Source organism: Oryctolagus cuniculus, chromosome 11 (genome assembly GCF_964237555.1).
Source record: "Oryctolagus cuniculus chromosome 11, mOryCun1.1, whole genome shotgun sequence".
In the NCBI taxonomy this organism is placed as follows: Eukaryota; Metazoa; Chordata; class Mammalia; order Lagomorpha; family Leporidae; genus Oryctolagus; species Oryctolagus cuniculus.
The window spans coordinates 85,696,229-85,722,339 of NC_091442.1; the positions used below are offsets into that span (position 1 = coordinate 85,696,229).

Below are 26,111 nucleotides of genomic sequence, written 5' to 3' on the forward strand. Positions count from 1 at the left end.
TTCCATGACAAATTAGAGAGTTGCTGGTGGTTTGTGGGCCAAATGTTTGGGTGCTTTGTGTAGGCTCATCTGTGTTAGTTTTAAATTAGAATGTTTTCCTCCTTGCCTATCTGTTTTTCATCAGGGCTCATATATTCTCGTGTCCAAAAGACTCTCTGATTTAGCAGTGAGGCTGATTTTATTGTAGTGATGTCTGTGTATCCTGTCATCACAGGCCGCCCTGGTGAAACTTCCCGTGTTTTGCATGTGTGTTGCTGCAGTGTGTTCAAAGTCTGATCTTTCTCAGATGTGTGTGTGTGTGTGTGTGTGTGTGTGTGACTGTTTTATAGCTGAAGAGGGATGTAAGCAGTACAGTTTCTGCCAGGATATGTTTTCTATTAAATTTTGTATTATGAAATTATAGGTTAGTTTTTGGCTTTCATAAAACTGCCTTTTTCACCCGTCACTGGAAGACAACTAACACCTTCCTTTGACGCACGTTTTCCAAGATTCCTTAGTGTTAAAAGAAGAGTTCTCTTTTTGAAATGCAGAAATTAAAAGAATATGGTACAAAAGCATTTTTATAGCTTTATTGAGTCTTGAGGGCAGATATATGGCTTCCAGACAAAACGCAATAATAGACTAGGATTTTACTTCAGATCGTCTTACAGACACTCTCGCTGGAGACTTATTGTGCCTGTGGAGGAACAGAGGCCTCTTTGAACATCACATGGAGTAGTTGGGAGAACAATGTTCCAGTTCCTTCTGCCTCTTATTAACTGTGAGCTCTTTAATTAACTTAACCGTTCCAGCCTCAGTTTCCCAGTTTGTGGCATGATTGTGAAGATAAAATGAGATAATGCGTGTGCTTTGTAAACTTAGCCAATCTCAATATAAATATGAAGTAGCAATGGTGTTTTATTGTGTCTATTTAGTTAGTGTTAATGCTGCAGTGTGTTGGTGCAGTTGGCAAGATCAGGGATTTTTTTACTTTCTCTTATAGAGAACTTAGACAATTTCTGGCAGAACTGAGAATAAGATACCTCTTAAAACATTACCTAGAAAACAACCTACAGCAAAAACGGAGCCCCAGATGTCGTATTGGAGAAATCTAGCTGTGTGAGAAGCGTAGTGCCTGTGAAACAGCGACGGATAGTATGGAATTAGGCAGGATGGTCAGTTTGGTGTAGTGGGGAGTGAGTGTGCTGGGGTTGCCTTAAGGAAATAGCATATCCCAGTAGCACAGACAACAGAGCTGCCTCAGCCACTGCGCGGAGGCTGGACATGGAGATGGAAGGGGTCAGCAGGCTTTCTGATGACCACGTTCTCACTGTGTCCTTCCGCGTACTTACACTGTTCTGATGACCGCCTTCTCACTGTGTCCTTCCGCGTACTTACACTGTTCTGATGACCGCCTTCTCGCTGTGTCCTTCCGCGTACTTACTCTGTGCATGCACATCCCTAGTGTCTGTCCGTCTAGGGTTTCCTCTGTGTGGATACCAGGGTGGATTAGAAGCCACCCTAAGGGCTCACTTGAACTTGGTGACTTACGTGAAGAACCTACATCCTAATGCAGAGGTTGGGGCTGCCACATAGGGAATTTGCCTATGAAAAGGAGAGCAGTAGATGAGGAGTTGAGACTTGGATTGTAGGGTGGGTGACTCTCATGTTGACTGATCCAGTAGTTACAGGCAGGACTTTCTTTCCACATCTGCTTACTCACACAGCCATGATAAAACTAAAGAACGCAATCAACATGAGCACATTTGATGAAATGTAACAGACTGATACAAATGGAATGAGGTATCATGACGGCAATACCTATGAGAGGGAAATGTTGGCAACGTGTGGAACACTTGAAGTGGAAAAGGAGAGAGGGATCGTTGCAAACATTTGGCAGAAATAAGCTTCTTGGCTATTGTGTTTGGCTGCAGGAGCGGTGTGGATAAAGGTGATTTGGTTAAGACTCAGGCGTTAGGTGAACAGATAAGCCCAACATTAGGATGATGCAGTGTGTAGCGAAGACATCCCTCTAACCCCCGCCCTGCCTGCTTTTTCCAAAGCTGGCTGGTTCTCCTTCTCACATTCCTCTAACCTCCCTGGGGTGGCAGTATTCAGGCTGAGGACTCTTTCCCGCATTCACAGGCAGTGATCCTAATCAGAGGTGCATTAGCTTAGGTGAAGGTTATAACCTCCCATAATGATCTGAGTTTTGTTTTTTGTTTTAAAGGAACAGAGTACTTGAGTAGGTAGGACAGTTATCATGTGCTTCAGGAAGCCTGTTCTGTATAGAACCTTTAAGTATTAAGACAGATATTTTAACTGAATAGGTGTATCCTTAGCTTGTTATACATGCCTATGTAGAGAATATATTTGGAAAACAAAGTGCTCAAGCATAAAGATTGCATCTTTTATTCTGTAAAAGCACATAGAACAAGATCAGGGACACATAGTGTTCTTGGAATCTGATGGTTACATTTTAAGTTCTTTCTCTTGAAGTGTTCCATGGAGCCCATTCATTTTTGAAAGTATGGCACTTCATAAAAATTACAATCTGATTTTCATTGCATCTCTTAAATAGTCAAACATTTGCAATGTCTTAAATACAGAAAAGCTTTTATAAAGAACGAATCACACTTGGCAAAAAAATACCATAACTAATGTTGGAGACTTTTTTGCAAGTGAAACATTGCATATGTGAAAATAATAAATTTAAAAATTTATATAGCCATAAATTATGAAAACCTATAAAAATGACAAATTTATGAATTGTGTATACTAGTGTACTAAAGTGCTTTATATACTTGTTTTAACTTTAGCAGTGGGAAAGCTTCTTAATGCATCTTATTTTGGTTACTAATCTTGAGTCTGGAAAATGAGGAAAAAGATGTGCTTATTAAGCTTTTGAGGCTCTGATTCAATTTAGTACAATGAAAAGAAGCAGTGTATGACCTTGTTTAATAATGCTAAGATGGCATGATCAGATAAAAGGACTAGATATGTAGCAACAGTCTCAATTTTCACTATGCAAATTGAAAAGTGAAAAATATTTCAGATTATTAAGGAGCTAATATTAATATAGATGGTTCCTTCAGTCAGTGAAATTAAATGCTGGAAGTGTAGTATTTGAGATTTTCATGATGTTTTTGCTATAATGTGGAAAAATGATTTTCATATAAATAACACTTAAAACATCTTTAGGTAACTGAAGTTTAATTTTAAATTTTCTTTTACATGGACTAATAAGTAGCTTTCACAGATGTCTTAGGATTTTTATGGTTAATTCCTGTAGAAATTATGAGAATGGTAGCACTGGCTTATCTGGGGACATAAAGATACCTACAAATGTTCAGCTAGGATTTCTTCTCACTTCTCCCAGTACGAAGGAAAAGGAAGGAGCCGCTTCACACATGAAAGTTCTCCAGGTTTAGTTCTGTTGCACCTGGGGCCATGTTTTAATCAGAAATTGGCTTTTTTTGTTTTTTGGAGGATGGCGTAGGGGAGGGGAGGATTGCTGTGCAGATGGAGCTGCTATAGCTCCTTTACTGCTTGTGGGGAACGCTCCTCGAGAGTTGGAAGAGGGCTCCATTAAGACTGCCTTTTAGTTGCTAGGTTTAGGATTGTTAGACAAAATAAGCAGGTAATTTGGGGCCCTGTCTCTTGGATGGCTGACAGCAGGTTCTCCTGTTACTCCTTGTGGCCTCTTTTCATTCAGCATCTACATACTGACAATTCATTAAACGCCAGTTGCTTACCAAGTTGTCATCATCATTTCTACCCTTGAAGGGTTTGCAATCCATGAGGAGATAAAGATGGGAAAAAGTACATAAAGTATTCACATTCTAATGATAAATGCATGTCCAACTCATAGGGCTGCTGTTGCTGCAGGGACCTAGAAACCCAACACTGCCTTGAACAGCCCAGCTCTCAACCCTGAAATTCACTTGACTGACCTTCGCTTCCTCTTGCACTCTGAAATACCTTGCTTATCCCCAGATGAAGGCAGGCTTCCGATGTTACAATATTTTTCTCATTCTGCTACCCAAGTAGCCAAATATTTGCATATTAGCTGGAGCTTTCTAAATATAATAGCTTATCCCTAAAGAGGGTCTCTAATGAAGGGATTATAGGTTAAGTGGCAAATGAGTGCCAAAGATATTTGGGTAAGCCAATTAACCTGATGGTTTTTCACAGTTAATTATCATTGAGTGAGCAGAGGTTAGTGCCCAGAGTGAGTGTACTACTTTTAGATGAAAGTGATTATTCCCTACATACTTAAAGCAATCTAGACTTCTCCCAAAAGGTGAATGCAACTTTATCAGTACTAATCGTCTCTAATTAGAATTCTGTTCATCAGATGTTTGTCAAGTGCCTACTAAGTGCTAGGTTCCCAAAGGTACACAAGATGGTTTTTCTATTTTAAGGAGTCAACAGTGTACTAGGGGGAGGGACGGCAGATAAAAATCTTCCAACAAGACAGTGAATGAGTCAATCCTGAAGAGTGTTGGTGAGATCGCTTGTCCAGCCAAATTCTTCTCCATATCCTCTTGATGGACAGTAGTACATGGAAAAGCAATACCAGTTATTCCTAATACTCTGTCCCAGCTAAGCAAGCCTGTTGTGTTTTCGGATCCTAAGCTTCTCACGCTTTGTCCTGTCCCGTGGACTGGGAAGATACTAGCTGTGGGCCTGGAAGCGTCTCCACAACTCCCCTACTCGTTGTGTGTTTGTGATGGGCTTCCCTCCTGGAAGCTTTCGACCCTCTGGGATGCTGGAAGTCTGTATTGTGTTCTCCCTTAGCTGTGTCAGGATTTGTGTTCAAGTAGCACTTAACGAACAGTGCCTCACGTACATACTTGCCTCCTCTGCTAGGCAAAATGTTTCTGAAAATCGGAGACTCTGTCTTGCTCACCAGTCTATCTGCAGTGCCCGGCACAGTATCTAGCCCATTACTGAGGGAAGGAATAAATGAGTGACTGACAGCAATCCATTTTCTGGGGCAATGACTTCCAATAGGGGTGGAAGAGGGGATATGAAAATCCCCTGCATGTCACTTTCAAAGCATACTATTTCTGATGTACCTCCTACATATCATTGAAGAACCTGATATTTGTCGTAAGGAGTCAAGATTTTTATTAGAAATGTGTTAATGCTCAGGGTCAAAATGGAGCATATTCCACACCAATGAGAAAAGGCTTTGGGGGATCGATGACTTTGTACACTAGCCCTGGGAGGGTGAAGGGTGTTTGGAAAGGTGTAATGATTGGAAGAGCATCCAGGAGGAAAGAAATGGAGTCGAGGCTGGGAAGTTTGCTATAAGGATGTATACGGAGATTAGCCTGGCACTCATAAAGGGGAGCCTGTGAAGGTGTTTATTATTGTAAGAAATAGGGCGTGATAAGGGATTTTAGTGGGGGCAGTCGTGGTGTTAGTTACATTTCGGGAAGTTTTTTCTATCCATAGCATGCATAATGAATCAAAGTGGCAATGAAAACAGGCAGGCCTAGCTAGTCAGTTCACATTAAGCATGTATATTAAATGTCTAAGATGTGTTGGACACTGGGAGAAAGCATAATTCCATTCTTGAGGGAATCTGTAGCCTAATGAGGGAAAGGTAAAACGGACAGGCAGTTGTAGTACGGGTGCTAAGCAGTACAGCCGGAAAACAATGAACGTGTGAAGGAGGGCAGGAGATAATGGAAGTTAGAGGAGTCTGGGCAAACTTAAGTTGGATTTTCTCTGAGGTTCTGAACAACTAGGAAATGTCATCAGTCAACTGAAACATGGGCACTGGAGCAAGCAGAGAAGGCGTCGTTATGCACAGCTTTGATTTCAGTGTTGAAAGAATGATGCTACTTGGTAAGGGGCTTGTCTAAGGAGGTTTATGGGAATGATTAGATTCAGACTCAATAAGCTTAAGATACTCAAAGGGCAGCTAACATGTTACATGAGAGGTAAACAGTGCTGTAGTATTTCACACACATTTGGGTGTGGGTATCAGAATAGCAGCTCAGAGTAGGTTTGACTTAGGGGCATGTATTGGCTTACTTAACAGTATTGGATTCAGGCAAGACTGGGTTGAGCTACATTAGGGATTACCCCTTTGTCTCCTTGATCTGGAATTCTTTAACTTTGGCTTTGCTATCAGGTAGAGAGTGTCTTGAGGGAGTCCTGTGGTAGCCCTAGAATTTTAACTATTCGGAGAAAGAGTCTCTCAGGGGAATATTGATGCCACATTGACTGAAAGGCCTGGCTTGCCCCTAAGTCAGTTGTGCGGCCAGGGATAAGGGAGGAGGGGGGAGTACAGCATATTCTTTGTGCAAATAGTGTGATGGCCTTTCCCTGGGGGATGAACACAGCCTCGCTGCACCCACACAGATGGAGAGTAAATGTGGACTCGTTTCAATAGGGAAAACAAGATCCTGTTACTGGAAGGAAGTGGTCTGGAAAACAGCAGGCTTGTATAAGAAAAAGCTGATTTTTTTTTCAAACATTGTAAATTAACAGTGTCTTGTTTGGGCTTGAACATAACAATTTGTAAGAGGTACTATTAGCTGCAAACCACCGGTAAAGAAACAGAGCTTTAAAGAGGCAAACTCAGGAAGGGAAACATCACTGGTATAGTCGCAGCACCATGATTGTGTTACTCTTTGGGTCAGGTGTGGGTATCTACTGGGTAGTTAGTGTACGCTCATGAGCAACATTCAGACAAGAAGTGTAGATGGATAAGTGAGCACTTGAGTGGCAGTTGTTGGAGTTGAGAGCCACAGAGGGAAAATTCAAGAGGAGTCAGAAAGAGGTATTCAGATAAGAGGATGAGAAGAGCAGTGTGTTAAAAGACCAACAATAACACTTCAGAAATGCATATTACCTCATTTTGAAAGTTTCACTAAAACTTAAAGGAATTTTAAGTGAACTGCTCATGACCATGATCCATAAATTTGTATGGCTATAAACATGATGAAAGCAGTCATTGTGTATATATTGATGGTTAGCTTCCATTGTTGGTGCTGATGGTAATAAGAATAGTAGCTAATATGTATCACAAACATTATACTGCATATACAGGTTATATTACCCATAACAAAGTACTTTTTGCTTAGTAATGCATTAACCATAAGGCAAATATAGATCTTTATTTTACAGATGAGGAGGTTGAGGTTCAGGGGGGGTAAAGTAATTTTTCTGTGTCCATCTTCTCACGGTCTTTATAAGATCATTGGATCCAGAATCTGTTTTCTTACCTACTGCATCACATAGCCCACAAATAGGAAAGTTTGGGTAACACTGAATCACAGCAGGCTAACAAAAAACATTCTTTTTCTTTTGCAAGACAAATGTCAAATTATTATAACTTGTAGGTTTGCTTTCTTAAGTGAAAGTTTGGCCTTGCCTTCCCTTTCAAGTAGAACAATCAAAAATGCATCAGAGAAGCTTGCCATTTGATGTTTTAAAAATCTAGGCAGCACTGCTAGTCTGAAGGACTAACGGTCCTCATTTATGTGGGTGTTTGTGACTGAAAAGGTCAAAAGATAGAAACAATAACTGAGAAAAACACAAGGACACTTTGGATGGTGGTGTCACATCATCCATCAGTTTCATAAGAGTGGTGGACATTCATTAGTGTCCTTCAAGGAAAATTCCTAAGGCAGCAAACACAGTCACGAATGAACACAACTGGAAGCAGGTTAAGGACTCCGTGAAGACTCCAGAGACGGTCTGCTGGCTGCCACAGACAGCCTCTCAGTCCTGTGCTCTCTGGAGAATTCCGTGTCCGATTGTCTTCTTCCCACCTGCACTGATTTTTCTCCACCTTATGCAGAGTAGGCAGTTCCCTCACTCCTTAGCATCTTTCTGGATTTTCAGCACGAACCTACAGAAGCAACCACAGAAATAAAAGCATGGATTTCTGTTCTGAGTTAAGGTGTTAGCTGTGAAATGGCAGAAGTTTTAGTATTTCCATTTTGGACTAAGAAGAAAATGCAAGTGGATCAAAATCTAGCACGCTTAGTGTTGCAGTGCTGCCTTGACGTCTCAAGTTCTTTCTTATTTGTTGGTTTTCTGGCAGATTACTCAGATACTATTAAGGCCATTTTAGGCTGTGCCTAAAATGACCTGCATGTGTGACATGACTTAGATAGTAAAGCCTTGTATAATTTATTCTCATTCCGTATTCCTTGGCTATCATAGCTATTGGTTAAATAAGTATGTTCAGCAAGTCAGTAAGGTGTTTCCTCTTCTACTTTCGTGTTAACACCGTTGGCCCTTTCATTTCCTTTTTTCTGAACTGTGAATTGGAGACTCTGCTTTCCTGTGTTTCCTTACAATGAAATGATGAGGTTTGTCTTTCTTGGTTTGAAATCCTCATTTTCTGAGGGTCAGAAAATATTGTATCCTGTGGTTCCTGCAAGTGACTAGATTTATGGCTATTAGAAATTATAGCATCTTTGAGTAAATTTTTGAAGTGTTTCCCTCCACCCCCCCCCAAAAAAAAAAAAAGCCTTTCAGAGTTAGTTATGGTGCTGAACTAATAATAGCCTGTAGAAAATGTGGCTTGGGAAAGATACTCACTATCTTTCCTGGATTCTTCATCCTTTATGGGTCCACCACTGAAAGGGTAAGGTATTGTCCTGAACACAGTGTGTCTCTGAGCTTTCCTCACTGCATGGACAAAGCCCTGTCCCAGAATGCTTTGCCACTGAGCCCTCACTGCCCTGAGGGAGAACATGAGAGTTTCTGCATTGACATTAGAGCCCTTCACGTCCTATCTAGGTGAATGTCTAATAGCAGCTGGTTGGGTTTTCATTCTGAATTGCGTGAAATCAGCGCGCTCTGACAAAGTTGTTTGGCAGTTGGGTGGTTTTTCATATTCCTTTTAATTATAACCCATCAAGTCTTATGCAATTATTTCTGGGTTAAATTCTTGATGAATGTCATAGCAGTGTGTTTTAATTTAATGGATCCAGAAAAACATCTGTTTCTAATACTTTAAAAGCCAATTTATATGGAAATTCATTTAATACACAGTCAATACAGGGAGAGTAGCAAAAATCAAGATCAAAATGAAAACTCAAACCACTGGGATGTACTAGATTTCCTGTGAAAAGATTTTGCTTATGACAAGGTTCAGCTGCTGCTAGTTAACACAGAATTATCAGTTTGGAGAAGATAGGAATGTGTTTATGATACTGAAGCATTGGTGAAGTACTTAGCCCAGGGCTAATATTATCTCCCATGGCAAGGACTCGGTTTCCTTTTTTTTTTTTTTTATTTATTTATTTATTTATTTTTTTTATTTTTGACAGGCAGAGTGGACAGTGAGAGAGAGACAGAGAGAGAAAGGTCTTCCTTTGCCGTTGGTTCACCCTCCAATGGCCGCCGCTGCAGCCGGCGCACCGCGCTGATCCGATGGCAGGAGCCAGGATCCAGGTGCTTTTCCTGGTCTCCCATGGGGTGCAGGGCCCAAGCACCTGGGCCATCCTCCACTGCACTCCCTGGCCATAGCAGAGAGCTGGCCTGGAAGAGGGGCAACCGGGACAGAATCCGGCGCCCCAACCGGGACTAGAACCCGGTGTGCCGGCGCCACAAGGTGGAGGATTAGCCTATTGAGCCACGGCGCCGGCCGGTTTCCTTTATTTTTACTGCTCTACTCTGTTTGTAATCTGTTTTCTTAAGAACACCTCATGGGACAAGATGGCTGCTGAAATTCCAGCAATTACAGATGTGCTCCTCCCAGCAGGTAGGAAGCATAGAGAGAGGGGAAGAAGGCTACACTTTTCCTTTTAAGGACACTGTGGGAAAGTGTTAACCTACAGTTAGTCATTTGACCAGAGTCAGCATCAAGGGAAGTAGATGAGTGTGTTTTTTTCTTTCTTTGATAGATAACCATGTACCCAGAAAAAATCTGAGGTTCTATTAATATGGAAATTCGGGAGACTAGATACTGGGGATCAATGAATTAGCAGTACAACATAAAGTAACTTTCAAGATACCAGCTTTTTATAGCAAATGAACATCTAGAAAGTCAGCTAGTTCTTTTAAGTCAATAATGTATGTGAAAGAACTAGCACAGTGTTTGGCATACAGGAAGTAATCGATTAACTACGGATGCATCTGTTTTAATTCTAATCACTAAATGTACCTAATTTCAGCGGTTACAGGTCGAGTATACTTCATAGATGGCACTGCAGTCTGGGAATAGCAGCAGTAGCAGCTGATAGGGCAGATACTTCACCTGCGACCTTTCGTTTCTCTACGGCGCTCGTGTGTCTGCAGAGCAGTGATCTCTGCTTCTCTATGCAGAAGACGAATGAGCAATTTTAAGTGTTAAACGATTTCAAGGTAAAACTATTACCAGAGAAACTGCAACTCAGAGGTTAATTAGAAAACAATTTAGAGAAGCTGTTGAAAACTGCCATTGCCCGTCATTGATCCCCACTAGAATGCCAGCTGTGCTGTGTCCAGTGACTGTGTCACCATGGATGGTTTTGTTAATCTGTTTGAATCTTTGCTGCATTTTGTTTTTGAAGTGAGGAAGTAAATTACAGAACTGGGACTTAAATAGATTTCCTTTCCATTGAAGGCTTTTCTTTTTTTTTTTTTTTCAGTGTCTTTTAAGAAATTTCCTTTAACATAAACTAAGGTCATGTAATTCATATATATAGATTGAGGAACTTGGACCCCTCCCCCCAAGCTCCCACCCTTTCTCCTCCTCCTCCTCTTTTTCCCCTCTCTTAATTTTTACAATGATCTACTTTGCTTGATACCCTGAAGATTAACTCTACCCTAAGTAAAGAGTTCAACAAATAGTAGGAAAGAAAAAAAAAAAAAAACAAAAAAAACCAAAACTTCTCCTCAATGGTAGAGACATGGGCTGTAAACATCATTGAATGTCAAAATGTGTCATTAAGGAAGCCTACTACCAGATCTGTGGTTCTTCAGCTCCTCAAATGCCTTTATGCGCTAAAATCCCTTTTCATCAGACTGGGCAAGAAATTTCTGGTTCTAGAGCTTCTCTTTGTGTACCCTTTGAATTCTTGTGCCTCTGTGGGGTATGTGAATACAGACAGGTGCACAGCAATACAGAATATTCAAGATGTCACCCTGTCCTCTGGGAAGTACACTGTCACAGGGAGGGAATGATGCCAACAGAGTCCTTTACATGTCACTTTGAATGTTTGCACCGTGACCATTACACCGGGACTCTTTGTTCCCTAATACTTGTCTTTATGTTGACTTCTCAATTTTCATTCTAATCAAAACCATGAAATTCAGCTTTGATGTGATCACTAAATTTTCCTTCAAATACACAATAAAATAAAATAGCCATTACATTTTTGTAGTCGTTTGTTTTTCAGTTGACTCCAACTGGAATCAGGATCACGTTTTGAGAATCCCAGAGTAGTGGAAAAAAGCAAACACATAAAACTGTGCTATTATTTCAACTTGTATGGCTTCGGAAATATTAATTAATGTTTGGCAACTGTAATTTCCTCACTTAGGAGGATAATGATATCAGCCTCATCAGATTTGTTCTAAGGATTAAATGAGGAGCTGTAGCCAGGGCAGTTAGCACAGTGCTTGGCAAATAGGGGGTGGTCAACAAATCATAGGTCCTTCCTTCTTAAAGGCTGTTTCGAAATGTGAGGGTACTTTAAAGAATTCATGGAAAAGTGCAAGTAAAAAATAAAGTTTTGGTTCCCCACAATTGAAATCCATTCCTAAGTTTTTCATGGTTGCATTTTTCTTCAACTTTCTGGAGAATGCTCATGTCAGGCATGTGAATATGGAAATACTATTTCTAAGAGAAGCTGAAGACAGTGGGGTCCCATGATTCTGTAGATGATAGGATGTCCCGAGGAGCTCAGAAGTGGGAAAGGCAGACGTTTCCTAGCAAGGAGAAAGGGAGGCTGGTGCTTCCTTGTCTCTGCAGTTTTCCGGGCTTTTATATAAATGTCATCAGCATCAGCAGGGAGCTGTTAGAAACATGGATTCTCTGGGTGTTTCCCAAACCTCCTGAATCAGAACCTGCTTTTCACACATCCCCAGGTGACTTGAATGTGTGAGAATCACTAGTCTGGGCCCTGATATTCTACCTCACATTTGTTTCTGTAGGGGACTGGTCCTGGCTCTGTGTGTCCCCTGCATCAGCTGATTTGCATTTTAAAAAATGCAAATTCTTAAGCCTGCTGTCAACCTGAAGCCAGGAATCTGCATTTCTGGCCACAGTGACGCATGCTATTTGGGGCAGTGGCTTGACCAGTGCTACATGAAAGCAGAAGTCACTGATAGAAAATGGCCTTTATTATTGAAAGATACTTGGATATCAACAAGGAAGAGAGCTTTTAAGGACAAGAAATGCAGCCTTAATTGTGGTGTTGGTTAAGGAGAAGATCGACTTGAACCTTTGAGTGTCTGGTCCCATCACAAGGTCACATAATGACTGAGCTTCTGAGGGCGACCGTATCTTTAGCAATGTCATATTTTTTTTTCTTTTTGTGTTTTACGTTTTTTTTTTAACATTTTGTTTTTTAGCCGCGCTATCAAGACTAATCAGGACCTTCTCCCAGAAACTCCATGGACTCACATTTTCTACAATGATTTTTGGGGGACTCTTCTAACCCACAGTGGCAGCCACAAGTCGTACCGGCCACTCTGCACTCTGTCCTTTCGTCTGAACCATGCCATTGGAGGGTTGAACCCCTGGAGCTACCATCTTGTCAATGTCCTGTTGCATGCGGCTGTCACTGGCCTCTTCACAAGCTTCTCCAAGATCCTCCTTGGTGATGGATACTGGACCTTCATGGCTGGCTTGATGTTCGCCTCGCACCCCATTCACACAGAGGCAGTGGCAGGAATCGTGGGACGGGCCGATGTAGGGGCCAGTCTGTTCTTTCTCCTCTCCTTGTTGTGCTACACTAAACACTGTTCGACAAGAGGCTACTCAGCCAGGACCTGGGGCTGGTTCCTGGGGACAGGACTGTGTGCAGGATGCAGCATGTTGTGGAAGGAACAAGGAGTGACTGTTCTGGCCGTCTCGGCGGTTTATGATGTCTTTGTCTTTCACAGGCTGAAAATGAAACAGATCTTGCCTACCATTTACAAAGTAAGTGATTGTTGGCTCTTGAGCGTTGGATTACTGAGTAATCTACTTGCTTGGTCCTTTGCCACCATTTAAATCGCAAATTTGTTCCTCTTCAAGCAGAATTTAAAATACGTTCCTTTTTGATCCTGCCTGAGTGGAAGTGTCCTTTTTGACCTTTCTCTACTAAACAGGGTTTCAGCCATTGCTTGTTTTCCTTCTCGGGTTTCTTAACTTATGTTCATGATTTCAAAGGTGGCAGAAGAATAATTTAGCCTTGTAAAGAATATGCGTCTTTGTCATCGGTTTTTTAATTCATTATTTCTGTCAAAATTCTCTATGATGAATTGCCGATGATGTCATTTGTAAAAATAACATGACTGATAGTAGTGCTTGATGCTGGACGCAGCCGAGGGGAAACCCTCTGCCATTTGTTAATATTACTTTTCCTGAGTTTGGAAAACAGCTCCTTTCCGTAGTGCCCTGGGAAGTCAAATTCTTAAACAATGAATCATACTACTTTACCCTTGTTGTACTGGGTAGGAATAGAAGAGTCCAAACAGAAAGTGAGTCTTACAAGCTTGGCCCTGAAGCCAATGAGGACTTCGCTTCAGGTTTCGCGGTTGTCCCCTGCGTCCCCAGGTGGTTTCAAATACAATGTGTGGAGGTACAGGAGGACGTCGGGTCTATGCTCTTACCGATTCGGAACGGGTTTTGCTAGGGTGCTCAGGAGCGGAATTAGGGGAGATGGGTAGGCCAAAAAGGTGCCGGCTTCCCTGTCTCCCCATCCGCCTCCACTCATGGGACGCTCAGCCTTGCTTTGATTTGGAAGTCCAGACTGATGCTGCCCGCCCGGGGTTCGGGAAGTTTGTGTTGTAAGGAAGCTCTTTGCTTCCCTTTGGGCACAAGTGAGGAATCACTGTTTGGGAAACTGGCTGTGAGGAAGCTGTCAGGTTTTCCTGGTTTTGACCACCTCTTCCCCCTCCGTTCTCAGTCTCACAGTTGTACTGGGAAGAAAATAAAATGCCGGAACAAATGGAGGGAAAAGAAAACCAAGGCATTGCTTCAGTTTTTTTTTTTCTAATTGCTATTTTTGTTGCTTTAGTAAGCAGTGTTATACTTTTGTTCTGCAGGAAATGTAACCTTTTCACTTAGAACTCAAGTATCAAGGGTTGAATGAAGTTCTTTGTGATTTCAATTAAATGCTGAAACTTTAAAAATCAAACTCTGGGTAGAGTTTGATGTTTGAAAACAACATATAGCTTGAAAGTCAAGCTCTTAATTTCAAATCTATTTTAATTATTCCTGCAAGGAGATTTGGAAAGAATAGTGGTTTTCCCCTAAAACATTGTTATGGACAGTAACAAATATTTTGGAGGAGAAAGTGAGCGATGCGGACCGAGCCAGTTCTTCAATCCACTCTCCAAGGCCAAATGCCCACACTGTATTTTTTTTTTTAACTTAGGTCAGTAATGTTTCTATCATAGCAGTCATACTCGGCATATTTCTTCATAGTACTAGTGGCCTTGGGTCTGGAGCTCTCATCTCAGTCAGATCCTGGCCCTCAGATTCTCCCTCAATCTGGGCAGAAGAGACCTTGGTGGATTGAAGGCTAAGTCCACCCACCACTGTTCTTGCCACCCTATTACTGCAATAAGAAAATGCAGGTTTCTGTTTGGTCGAGCTGAAGATTCTTCTGAAGAGGCCAATCTGGAGTTTTCTGTGACGTCTCCTGTTTTATTGCATTGGTTGCTGATTGAAAACAAAACAAAACAAAAATCTATTTGGACCACACAGTGTCTTTCAGGTATTTGGATTTGGCCAGCTTTGATTCTTGTAAGATTCATGTACTTCATGCACATACTCATATTATAGTCCGGCTTTTTGGAATTCTGGCAAGGATATGTGCAAGTTAGATTTTTCTGTGATGAGGTATATACTTGGCATATGATAGGTTTTTTTATTTAGTTTTTGTTAAATGCTTAGAGTATTTACATCTGCCAGGCACTGTTCTTCCTTGGCTAAAAATGTTAACACATTTGCCTTAAATGCTTCTTGGGAGAACTTATATGACTTAGGAAATACTATGGTTGAATACTAACAAATTGGAATATTGTTAATAGTTGAAAGAGTTGTCAACCATTGGATACAGCATCTTCAGCAAAACACATGAACAACAAGCGGCGCTTTCAGCCATTCCTATTTCTTAGCCTCACAGTCAGGAGTAATGTATGTGCTTTAGGCTCCTTGGCCTCATGCACCGTCTAGCACATAGTGGGTATTCGGTAACTATTGAATTCACGTTTAAGATTTGCTTTGTTAAAGTACATGACGGAAATCTTAAAGGAAAACCCAGTGCACTCTCTTTTTTATTTTTTTTGTACTCTCGTTTATACACTGAGAATTTCCTTCCTGAGAGAGTAGACTCTGGAAGGCAGGATTGGAAGACATGTATGTTAGAAAAATAAATTTTCTTGACCCCCTTACCGGGTGATTATTTTAGCGTTCCTTGCATTACTTTTACTTGCTTGGTTTTATGTGGTCAAAAAATAAGGGCAGGGGCAGGGGATTGAAATACGCTTAAACTAGCCTTGCAAATAAATACTAGGCTTTTATCTGCCCACAAATTTTTTTATAAGCCTCCCGTGACCCCAGGGGGTACATGGATAATAAAATCAGTAAAAGCAACATTTTTCTTACCCAGCATCAGCCATTGTTTGCCTAGTGGCATTTTCTCTGCTTATTTTACATCTGTTAACGGTTTTAATGTGGAAACATCTTTTTTTACCCCCCTTTATTAGCCTCGTAATCACTTATTCAGTTACAGGTGGAAAAAAAAATCTGAAAGCCAGTGCAGTAATTCTAATAGAAGCCAAAGATAATTTGGAAAAATGAGGCCCTTTGAGTTGAAACTTTTTTTTTTTTTTTTTTTTTAGGATTTTATTTATCTGAGAGGTAGAGTTACACAGAGAGGGAGAGACAGAGAAAGAGAGTTGTTCTATTCGATGGATCACTCCCCAAATGGCTGCAATGGCCAGAGCTGGGACAATCCAAAGCCAGGAGCTTCTTTTGGGTCTCCCACTCAGGTGCAAAGGCCCAAGGACTTGGGCCATCTTCTACTGCTTTCCCAGGCCATAGCAGAGAGCTGGATCGGAAGAGGAGCAGCTGGGATTAGAACTAGTGCTCATATAGGATGCCCTAGCCACAGGCGGAGGCTTAGCCCACTATGCTACAATACCAGCCCCTCAGTTTGATCTTTAAAGAATTTCTCTAAAGATGACTACTTTTGTTTTCTTATACAGTTCTTTCCAAGATGTGCATGATATTAAAATTAAATCGTGTTCTCAGTCACATAAATAAGAAGACCATGTTATTATGGGAGAATGGAGTTCTACTTTTATTTTATTTTATTATTATTTTTTTTTTTTTGACAGGCAGAGTGGATAGTGAGAGAGACAGAGAGAAAGGTCTTCCTTTTGCCGTTGGTTCACCCTCCAATGGCCGCCACGGCTGGTGCGCTGCGGCTGGTGCACCACGCTGATCCGAAGGCAGGAGCCAGGTGCTTATCCTGGTCTCCCATGTGGGTGCAGGGCCCAAGCACTTGGGCCATCCTCCACTGCCTTCCCGGGCCACAGCAGAGAGCTGGCCTGGAAGAGGGGCAACCGGGACAGAATCCGGCGCCCTGACCGGGACTAGAACCAGGCCGCTAGGTGGGGATTAGCCTAGTGAGCCGTGGCGCCGGCCGGAGTTCTACTTTTAAGAAACAGCATTCTCTTGCTAGAAATAACTCTTCCATTTAATGCAAAGCTGCATGTGCATGATGGAGGTTGCCCATGGTTAATGAAATTGGTCTTTGTCTTGAGTATTGCTTAAGCTGGATTCTTCTACATCGAGTTGCAGTGATCAGACCCAAACTGACAAACGACTGCTTATTTCCAAACGGTTCACTGGATTTATCTTGAATGATTTCTGAGGGTAGAAGTTTATATTCTGTTAAAGATTCAGCCACTATCTGAACACTAGAGATGTTATGTGCTGCCATACATCTGACTGTTTTGTGTGGCTCCCTGAGTGTGAAGAAGAAAATGAACAGCTTGAAGGTATTTGCAGTATGTGCACAGTGAATCCACATGTGCTTTTTCATTAATTATGTACTGAAGATGGCATTGGTGGAGTCTGTTACTCTTTATGGTTTTGTCCCTTTTGTTTCTAGAACAGTCTGTGGTTTTTCTCAACCTATTGTGGCCTGCATATCCCTTGCTCTGAATGAAAAGCAATACGTTTGCTGTTTCTGATTTTCTTCAATCAACACCTGTGCCACTCTACTTCAAATAATGTCCCAACCTTCCTGTCATACTCTTTCGCTTCATTTGCCTTTTGCTTGCCTTTGTGGGAACCCAGATACAATAAGATACCTGATTCTGATCACAGTATTTCTTTGCTTTATTGAAACTGTAGGGCTATTTGTCATGCACTTACAAATGAATTTGGATTTCTTCCCAGTAAACTTGTTGTAGCATTTAATATTCATGACCTCTAGTACTATAAAACTTTGAACAGCTGCCAACACTGCTAACCAGATAATACGACAAATGAAGTTGAGGTTCAAAAATATTTTACAATTCGGAAAGTCAAAGATTAATAAGATATTTTATCTCTGCAGGTTGGCGCCTTGGCTTAGCTGATGTCAGGTGATTCTGTATTCTGGCTGCGGTTAAGGTTCACGTTGAGTAGTTTACATCGGGGAAGCTGACGACCATTGCGAGCTTCTCCAATGCTTGCATGACAGTGTTTAATCCTTGGAACAGTGATCTATTCACAGAATGTTTTACAAAGAAAAATACCCCTGTCTGCCAAGTCCCACATTCGGAGTGCTAGGGGAGTTTAGAAGAAGGGAAACTTATTTTCTGCAGGGGGAATCAAGAAATTGCTCTGGAGTGGAGACATTTTGAGCAGCGCCCCAAAAGATATTTTGGATGTGGACACCTTCTGTTGCAGAAGTGAGGAAGAGTGGAAGGGATGGTGTGAGTCTGACACAGGGTGAAACTCAGTAGGAAGTCACTGGGGAGTGCTGAGCATTCTGGGAGGTGTATAGAGTTCATGAAGGTTTCAGAGGAAACAGAGCCAGGAGGAGTGGGTTGAGACTCGCTAGTGTGTGGTGAGATGGGGACAGGGCATGTTGTTGCCCCCAGGGTGCTGGGAGACAGTGCATAGTTTCATAATATGCTTGGACTTTGGCCAGTCTGTGAAATGGGTCTAGGAATGTGCAGACACCTGTGTGTCCTCCTCGCGGGGGACAGGGACATGGATCTCTGCCCTTCCCTTAGCTGTGCAGGTGGGATCCTTCTGTCACCATCCTGAGAGTTAAACTCATAAGTTGAGGATGGACTCATTCAGCGAGCGTGTCCCTGATCAGTGTGTATCTCGATTTTCACACAAAAAAAGCATTTCTTTTCTGAAGATGGATATTTTACTTTTTTCTCCACAATATTTGGCATATTTTTACGCACTCCTAATGAGAAACACAGGCAGTCCTGAAGGGCTTTCTCCTGTGTCTGTCCTCCCAGTGTTGCTGAATGGCATTCACGTAGTACTGTGAGCAGCCACAAGTAACAAAATCCCTCTTTGTTTTGTACTCCTTCATACAGGAAGACAGAAAAAAAATCTTTAAGGACCCTTTTTACATTCCAGAATAAAATACTCTATCAGAACCGAATTGCAACTAGTTAGCTCATACCGTCAGCGCAAATGACACGCAAATTGGATCTTGTGATGAATAAATAATGAGTCTCATTGAAATCATCTGTGCTGTTCTCATAATGCTGTGTCTGGGATGCCTATGACATCACTCGGCTCAATTTTCGATAACCTGCTGCCTCGGAGGAATCGCACTGATGGACTGGCGGGATCTCGTGATTATCAGGTTACTCACACTTAACTGGTGCTGTCAGTTTCACAGAAAAAGATGTCCTTTGCAGAAATTTGAAATCTGTTGTCAGTGCCTACAAGTCAGATTCCTGTCTTAACTGCCTGGAACAATGACAATGCTAATTTACTGTTGATTTCTCAAATGAAATTTAAGCTGTAGGGAACCATTTTCCTTGACTGCATCTGAGCGTCCCTTTTAAAGGCATAAATGGGGTGAAAAAGTGGGGTGGGGAAGAGTGATTATTATAAATGCATTGATAATTAAAATACTTAGGAAATAGGATACTATAGTAAGGTTGCATAGAGTTTGATTGGTCTTTGACATTTGTTCAGGTTTCACACCTACTAATCATAGCCTTCTTTTCTTTGTAAAGAGTAACAAGAAATCAAAAGGGAAGAATAGTGCCCGTAATGCTGGAGTCTGAGCTGATTTGCTGGTGGGGAAGGTCAGTGTGCCCTTGCTCTCTGGGTTTGTCTTTGCAAGGCAGCAGCACCCAGATGGCTCCTGTATGCTCTGTTGGTCTGATGATAACTCTTGCATCAAGTGAAATAGCATGAATTCAGAATTGAATACGTGTTTCCCCAGTAATCACGGCCTTCATTAGTGAAGTCAGTGTCTTCATTTCAAAGGACACTTTCTTCCTCTTCATGTTCATTTAATTTTAGGAAATAAAGTGCAAAGATCATCATACTTTTTAGTATGGGAATCTACAATGCCTGTGTTTTGATATGTGCTTGTCATTTTGCTTACAGTTAACGTAATACTCAAAGAAAACAAAGACAGCAGGAGAGGGTGAAGGACATACAAAAATCAGAAATGACTGAGAAGAAATGGAAAATAGATCCAGAATTCTCATTAAGATATCGCAAAACATATTTTACACACCAAGGATGTTAAAGTAGAGACCTTGATGATATACAGTATCAATGTATTTAAAATAGGTAAATTTTTTGTATTTAGAAACTAAAAGAAAAAGTTTTCTCTTAAGAATTTAAGAGACATAACAACTTAAACCAATCTAGTCGTTTGAGGACACAATCTCTGTTTATCTATAAATGCCCTTATATTCTCTCCCATGACACAGTTTGTATGAACATGTGTGTGTTGGGTGTTCCATGAGTACAAACTGCATAGATAGAAACCTATATAATGTAGTCAGATTGTAACAAGCTTGTATACGTATGATTGGAGAATTTGTATAACACTTATAAAGATTTTCAGATTAGTTGGATTTTTTTATTCCTCCTAATTTGAAGATTTGGGAGAAAATTTGCTAGTTTGTGTGTTCAATTGTGTATAGTTTCTTTTCTTTTTCTTTCTTTTTTTTTTTTTTTTTTTTTTTGACAGATAGGGATAGACAGTGAGAGACAGAGAGACTGAGAGAAAGGTCTTCCTTTTTCCGTTGGTTCACACACACTCCCCCCACCCCACCCCCAGATGGCTGCTACGGGTGGCGCGCTGTGCTGATCCGAAGCCGGGAGCCAGGTGCTTCCTCCTGGTCTCCCATGGGGTGCAGGGCCCAAGCACCTGGGCCATCCTCCACTGCCTTCCCGGACCACAGCAGAGAGCTGGCCTGGAAGAGAAGCAACCAGGACAGAATCCGGCACCCCAACCGGGACTAGAACCCGGGGTGCCGGTGCCACAGGCAGAGGATTAGCCAAGTGAGCTGCGGCGCCGGCCTTGTGTATAGTTTCTTAAACTCTCATGACATAGTGGTAAACTCGAAATACATTTGACTCTGTCAGAAGAGCTGATTACTCTGAAAAACGATTTGTTTTGCTTTTCATGAAGATGTGTTAATAAGACGATTGTGGAAAGGTTATAGGACTGGAGTTACGCAGACCTAAATAGAAGTTTTATTGTTTTCTAGCTGTGTGACCCTAGTAAATTGCTAACATGTATATTATCAAGGATATAATATTTATCTTGTGGTGGTGAGAATTTACACAGTAAAAGTATATTCTTTGGTCTTTTTAAAAAATTTTGAGAAGGAGAGAGGAAGAAAGAGATCTATTATCCATTGGTTCATTCCCCAGGTGCCTGCAGTGGGCAGGATTGTCTTGGAAAGGGTCTAAACTCAATCTACGTCTATGACACATGTGGCAGTAACACAGTCAGATGAGCCGTCCCTGCTGACCCCACCAGATCCTCAGCAGGAACCTGGAGTCAGGATCTCAAGCTGGAATTGAACCCAGGCACTTTGATTTGGTAGGCAGGCATCTTAATGGCTAGGCTTAAAAGCCCATTTCACACACTAACACACACACACACACACACACACATACCACACACACACACGCATTCTCCTTCCCTCGCCTTTTTAATTTTCAAATTCCTTTTGTGTTATTATCATCCTTGTTATCGGCATTTTACTGTATTTCCACACCATTGCACTAATAGTGAACTCCTGTCTGTTGTATGGAGTATTCAATAAGCATGGCTATGGCTGTTCTACCACCCAGTGGCCTACTCAGTTCATGAGATGCTGGTAGCATGTCGTTCAACACTGGATGGAATGCTGCCTGTCTTGTGCATCAGTGCTGATAACTGAAAGTGGAAGAAAGGTCTTTTTCAAAGGATAATTCTTTGGAATAACGTGACTTGATAACTGATCTTTGGCTTGATTGATGGAAAGCAAGTAAACTTTTCAGTCCCTCATTTGCCCGCGTTGCTAGTATTGTGCCATCATCTCACACTTTGCTAGCTTGGAATTTTTCCCTTTGGACTCAGGAGGGTGCTGTTGCTTATGCATCTGAAAATGGAGGGGAGACAGACTTTCCTGTTCTCCTTCCCCCTCCACTCTGTTTCCTATGTATTTCCTTTTAGCCAGGTTTTTAGTAAGGAGAATTAGTTCAGTAGCTGCAGTGGCTTGCAGCATCCAAGTCTCTCTCTCTCTCTCTCTCTCTTTTTTTTTTTTTTTCCAAGAAATAGGGAGTACTGGTATTGCATAAAGATAAATGTTAATCTCTTTTCTTCTCCTTTTCTTTCCCAACCTGGCAGGCAGTGTTGTTGTAGCTGATTCCAGAACCTGTTACAGCAGTCCTTCTTGGGGACGCTTTGGGCTGCCCTTTTTTTCTGGTAGTGTTCAGTGCACTTCCCCACCACCGAGGGGAAGAAGAGCAGGCAGAAAGTTTTGTCTTTAAAGCAATAATATTTTCTGGCTGCCCAAAATTTCATGAAGTATTTCAGAAACCTTAATAACTTTCAGACACATTTTTTTTGGCAGAAATGTATATCTTAGTAACACAGGCTTGTTGACACATCTGAGGCTAAAAATAGTTTTGATTTCAGAAAACTCAACATTTAAAAATCTGATTGAACTGATAGAGACAGGAGGTGGATGTGTGTGGTGACCATTTACCAAGATAATTGATAATTAAATGTACCAAACTTGAATGATCATCAGCCCTTTGTGAGGAAGCTAGTGTAAACTAGACATTCTTTATCTTTTTTTAAAGATTTATCTTCTTTATTTGAAAGACAGAGTTACAGAGAGGTAGAGAGAGAGAGAGGTCTTCCATCTGTTGGTTCACTCCCCAAATGACTGCAAAGGCCAGAGCTAAGCTGATCTGAGGCCAGGAGCCAAGAGCTGTTTCTGGGCCTCCCACATAGGTGCAGGGGTCCAAGGAGTCGAGCCATCTTTTACTGCTTTCCCAGGCTATAGGAGAGAGCTAGATTAGATGAGGAGCAGTCAGGACTCGAACCGGCGCCTATATGGGATGCTGGAATGGCAGACTGGGGCTTTAAACCACTGTGCCACAGTGCCGGCCCCATAAGCAAGAGGTTATAGAGTAAAATTGGAAGCTACTGAATAAGAATCTTTTTGTTTGCTTACTTTTTGTGAGGGATTGAGGGGGGAGGGATAAGAAGGAAACTTTAGAACTTTCCAGTGATTTCATAAATAGCTCGATTGGAAACCATTGATGGGGGCTGGCTCAGCAGGTTGTGGCTTTAACCCGCTGTGCCATAGCACTGGCCCCCATGTGGGCAGTGGTTCAAGTCCCATCTGCTCTACTTCTGATCCAGATCCCTGCTAATGTGCCAGGGATAGCAGTAGAGGATGGCCCAAGTCCTTGGGCCCCTGAACCCATGTGGGACACCTGGTGGAGGCTCCTGGTTTCGGATGGGCTTGGCTCTGGCCGTCACAGCCATTTGAAGAGTGAACCAGCAGATGGAGGACCTCTCCCTGTCTCTCCTGCTCTGTGTAACTCTGTCTTTCAAATAAATAAAATGAGTCTTAAAAAAAATTGATGTACATTGAGAATCTGATTCTTGCATATAATTATTAACCATTATAAAACTTAAAAGTTTTTTTACCTCTAGAAGGAGTTAAAAAACAGCCATCTATGGGGGTGCAAACGACTGAAATCTTTACTTAATGTACACTAAACTGATCTTCTGTAAAAAAAAAAAAAAAAAAAAAGAAAGAAATTATCAATTCCCAACTTGACTCTCACTGGGATTAAACATGACAATAGGTCTGATCTGATTTCATCATCATTTAAAAAAAATCATCTATTATTTTTCACTTTATGTTTCTGTGTGGGAGCAAACTGTTGAAATACTTACTTAAGGTATACTAAGCTGATCTTCTGTATATTAAGATAATCGAAAATGAATCTTGATGTGAATGGAAGGGGAGAGGGAGTGGGAAAGGGGAGGGTTGTGGGTGGGAGGGACGGTATGGGGGGGGAAGCCATTGTAACACATGAGTCGTACTTTGGAAATTTATATTCATTAAATAAAAGATTAAAAAAAAAAAGAAAAAAAAACAGCCATCTACTTGTCTCTTCTCAAGAGAATTTGAGATGGATAGAAATTACACACATGAGCAGATTATAACTAACACTGTGCATATTGCCTCCCTTTTAAATTCTAAAAACTTGTTGCAAGGGAAAATTTGACTCAGTGGACTTCAGCTAGGTTAAACATTAGTAAAGGATCTTCATGTACCCTCACTTGAGCTCATAGTTAATGATATTCTACTCTTATTTTTCTTAGGTTCTTCTTTTTCTGTACTAAGAGTTCCAAGCTTATTTTGAAATTGAGTTGTTTAGAGACATTTTTTTTTTCCTCCCAGTCCTCTCCCCTTCTTCCCCACCCCCAAACTAGCTTCAGTGGGGGCTTCATTATATGTATTTTGTCAGAACTGCAGTTTGATACATATGAAATTCAAAAGAACTCCTGTAGCTATTTGCAAACTTAATGAGACTAAAATTACAGTGCATTCTTTTACTTGATTTCTGGTGGTGTGTTGCTGTTTGAAATAGATTACCTCTCAACAGAAATCTTCTCTTTGATACTATGCTTAGTATGGGGTAAGACTTCTCTTTTTTATTTTTAAGATTTATTTACTTATTTGGAAGGTAGAATTAGGGAGAGAGAGAGAGAGCGAGCGAGAGAGAGAGAGAGAGCCATATCTTCCATCCACTGGTTCACTCCCCAAATGGTTGCAGTGTCTTGGGCTAGGCTGGCCCAAAACTGAGAGCCAGGAACCTCTTCCCCATCTCCCACATGGGTGCAGGAGCCCAAACACTTGGACCATCTGATGCTGCTTTCTCAAGCACATTAGCTGGGAATTGCATCCAGAGTGTAGCAGCCAGGGCTGGAACCAGCGCCCAAATGGGATGCTGGTATTGCAGGATGCAGCTTAATTTGCTATGCCGCAGTACTGCCCTCCACCCCACCCCAGCCCTTTGGCTTCTTCATAGCCAAGGTGTCGCTACACAAATTGAGGACCAAGAAAACTTGAGACATGGGCCATGTACCCACCAGCTGAATATAGTCTGTCCTTCTGCTCATAACTCCACGAATGTGGTGGGAGTTTCCACAAAGCTACCACCAGATTGTTACAAGACGTGTGAGGTTCCTTTGTTCATAGCACAGGACTTCAAATATTCAAATGGATGACCACCCTAACATAAAAAGTGACAGTGCCTCCAAAAATGAACATACTTCAGAGGCGAAATACCAACAATGAGGAGATGTAACGGAGCTAGTTGAAGAATGGGCTTGGCTAAGTGAGAGAAGGGCTGAATTTAAGTTGGCAGAGCAACAGCCTGATGTTTCTGGTTCTCAGGCAGGATATTTTGTACTCTGATTCTTTTGCATTCTGTGGTATAATCTCCATGGTGGTTCTTTCTTCTGTGTTATTCAAAGAGGAACAGAACCCATTTGAGTTCACTAGCTTTGATTTGCATATATACTCAGAGCTGGGGGTGTTAATAACTATCATGTATCTGTACTTCATAGTGTGCGCTAGGAAAATGTTTTCCTTGTTTTAATTTTTCTTAAGATTTATTTGAAATTCAGAGTGAAAGGGAGGGACAAAGAGAGTGATCTTTTATCTGCTGGCTCACTCCAGAAATGGCCACAGTTGTCTGGACTTAGCCAGTCCAAAGCCAAGAGCCAGAAGCTTCATCTGGGTCTCCCATATGGTGACAGGGTCCCAAGTACTTGAGCCATACTCCTCTGCTTTTCCAGATTGGAAAGTGTATCCAGATTGGAAGTGTTCTCCAACCAACACTCACATGGGATGCTGGCCTGTCAAACAGCTGCTTAACCCTCTGTGCCACAATGCCGGCCACTATGCTTTTGTTTTGATCCCTTCTGAGAGAGCAGGTAGCACCGACCTCAATGACAGATAAGATAAACTGAGGCTTATGAAAGTGAATTAATTTGCCCAAGGATCCACAGGTGGTTCATACTGGAGAGGGATTCCGATTCCAAATGTCATATAGTAAGGCTCATGATTTTCCATTATACTGGTTTCGTAAAATTTTAGTGAAAATAGAAAATCCAATTACTATAATGGAAAAGAAAAACAATTTTTTATATCACCAGGCTTTTGGACCACTGTTGTTTACCGACAGTTGCTTTAAATACAAAAGTATTTCCATGTGCAAACAGCTCCTTTTATAGGTGCTAAAAATACATAGTCGCATCATGTTTTATCCATGTTTCTAGGAAGTAGCAGACATATAGACAGAGACAGTGTTACTTTGTGCTAAGTGCTAATAGAATTCCACATAAAGTGCTAGAGAGGCACAAGTGTCAGCCAAATTAATTTAGCCTGGTTAGGGAAGAGTCCGGGAGAGTGACAGGGAAGTAGCGGTATCTAAA

The 26,111-nt window shown here is 41.5% G+C and overlaps 1 protein-coding gene across 2 annotated transcripts in view; it reads left to right on the forward strand.

Moving 5' to 3' along the window:
- Positions 1-26,111, forward strand: part of TMTC2 (transmembrane O-mannosyltransferase targeting cadherins 2) — a 449,447-nt gene that overhangs the window by 156,848 nt on the left and 266,488 nt on the right. Inside the window, exon 2 of one of the 2 annotated variants that reach the window (XM_002711368.5) lies at positions 12,514-13,084. The exons of the other annotated variant lie outside the window; for it this stretch is intronic. Coding sequence (XP_002711414.1) covers positions 12,514-13,084 — 571 coding nt within the window. The remainder of the gene's footprint in view (positions 1-12,513; positions 13,085-26,111) is intronic. 2 annotated transcript variants of the gene reach the window in all.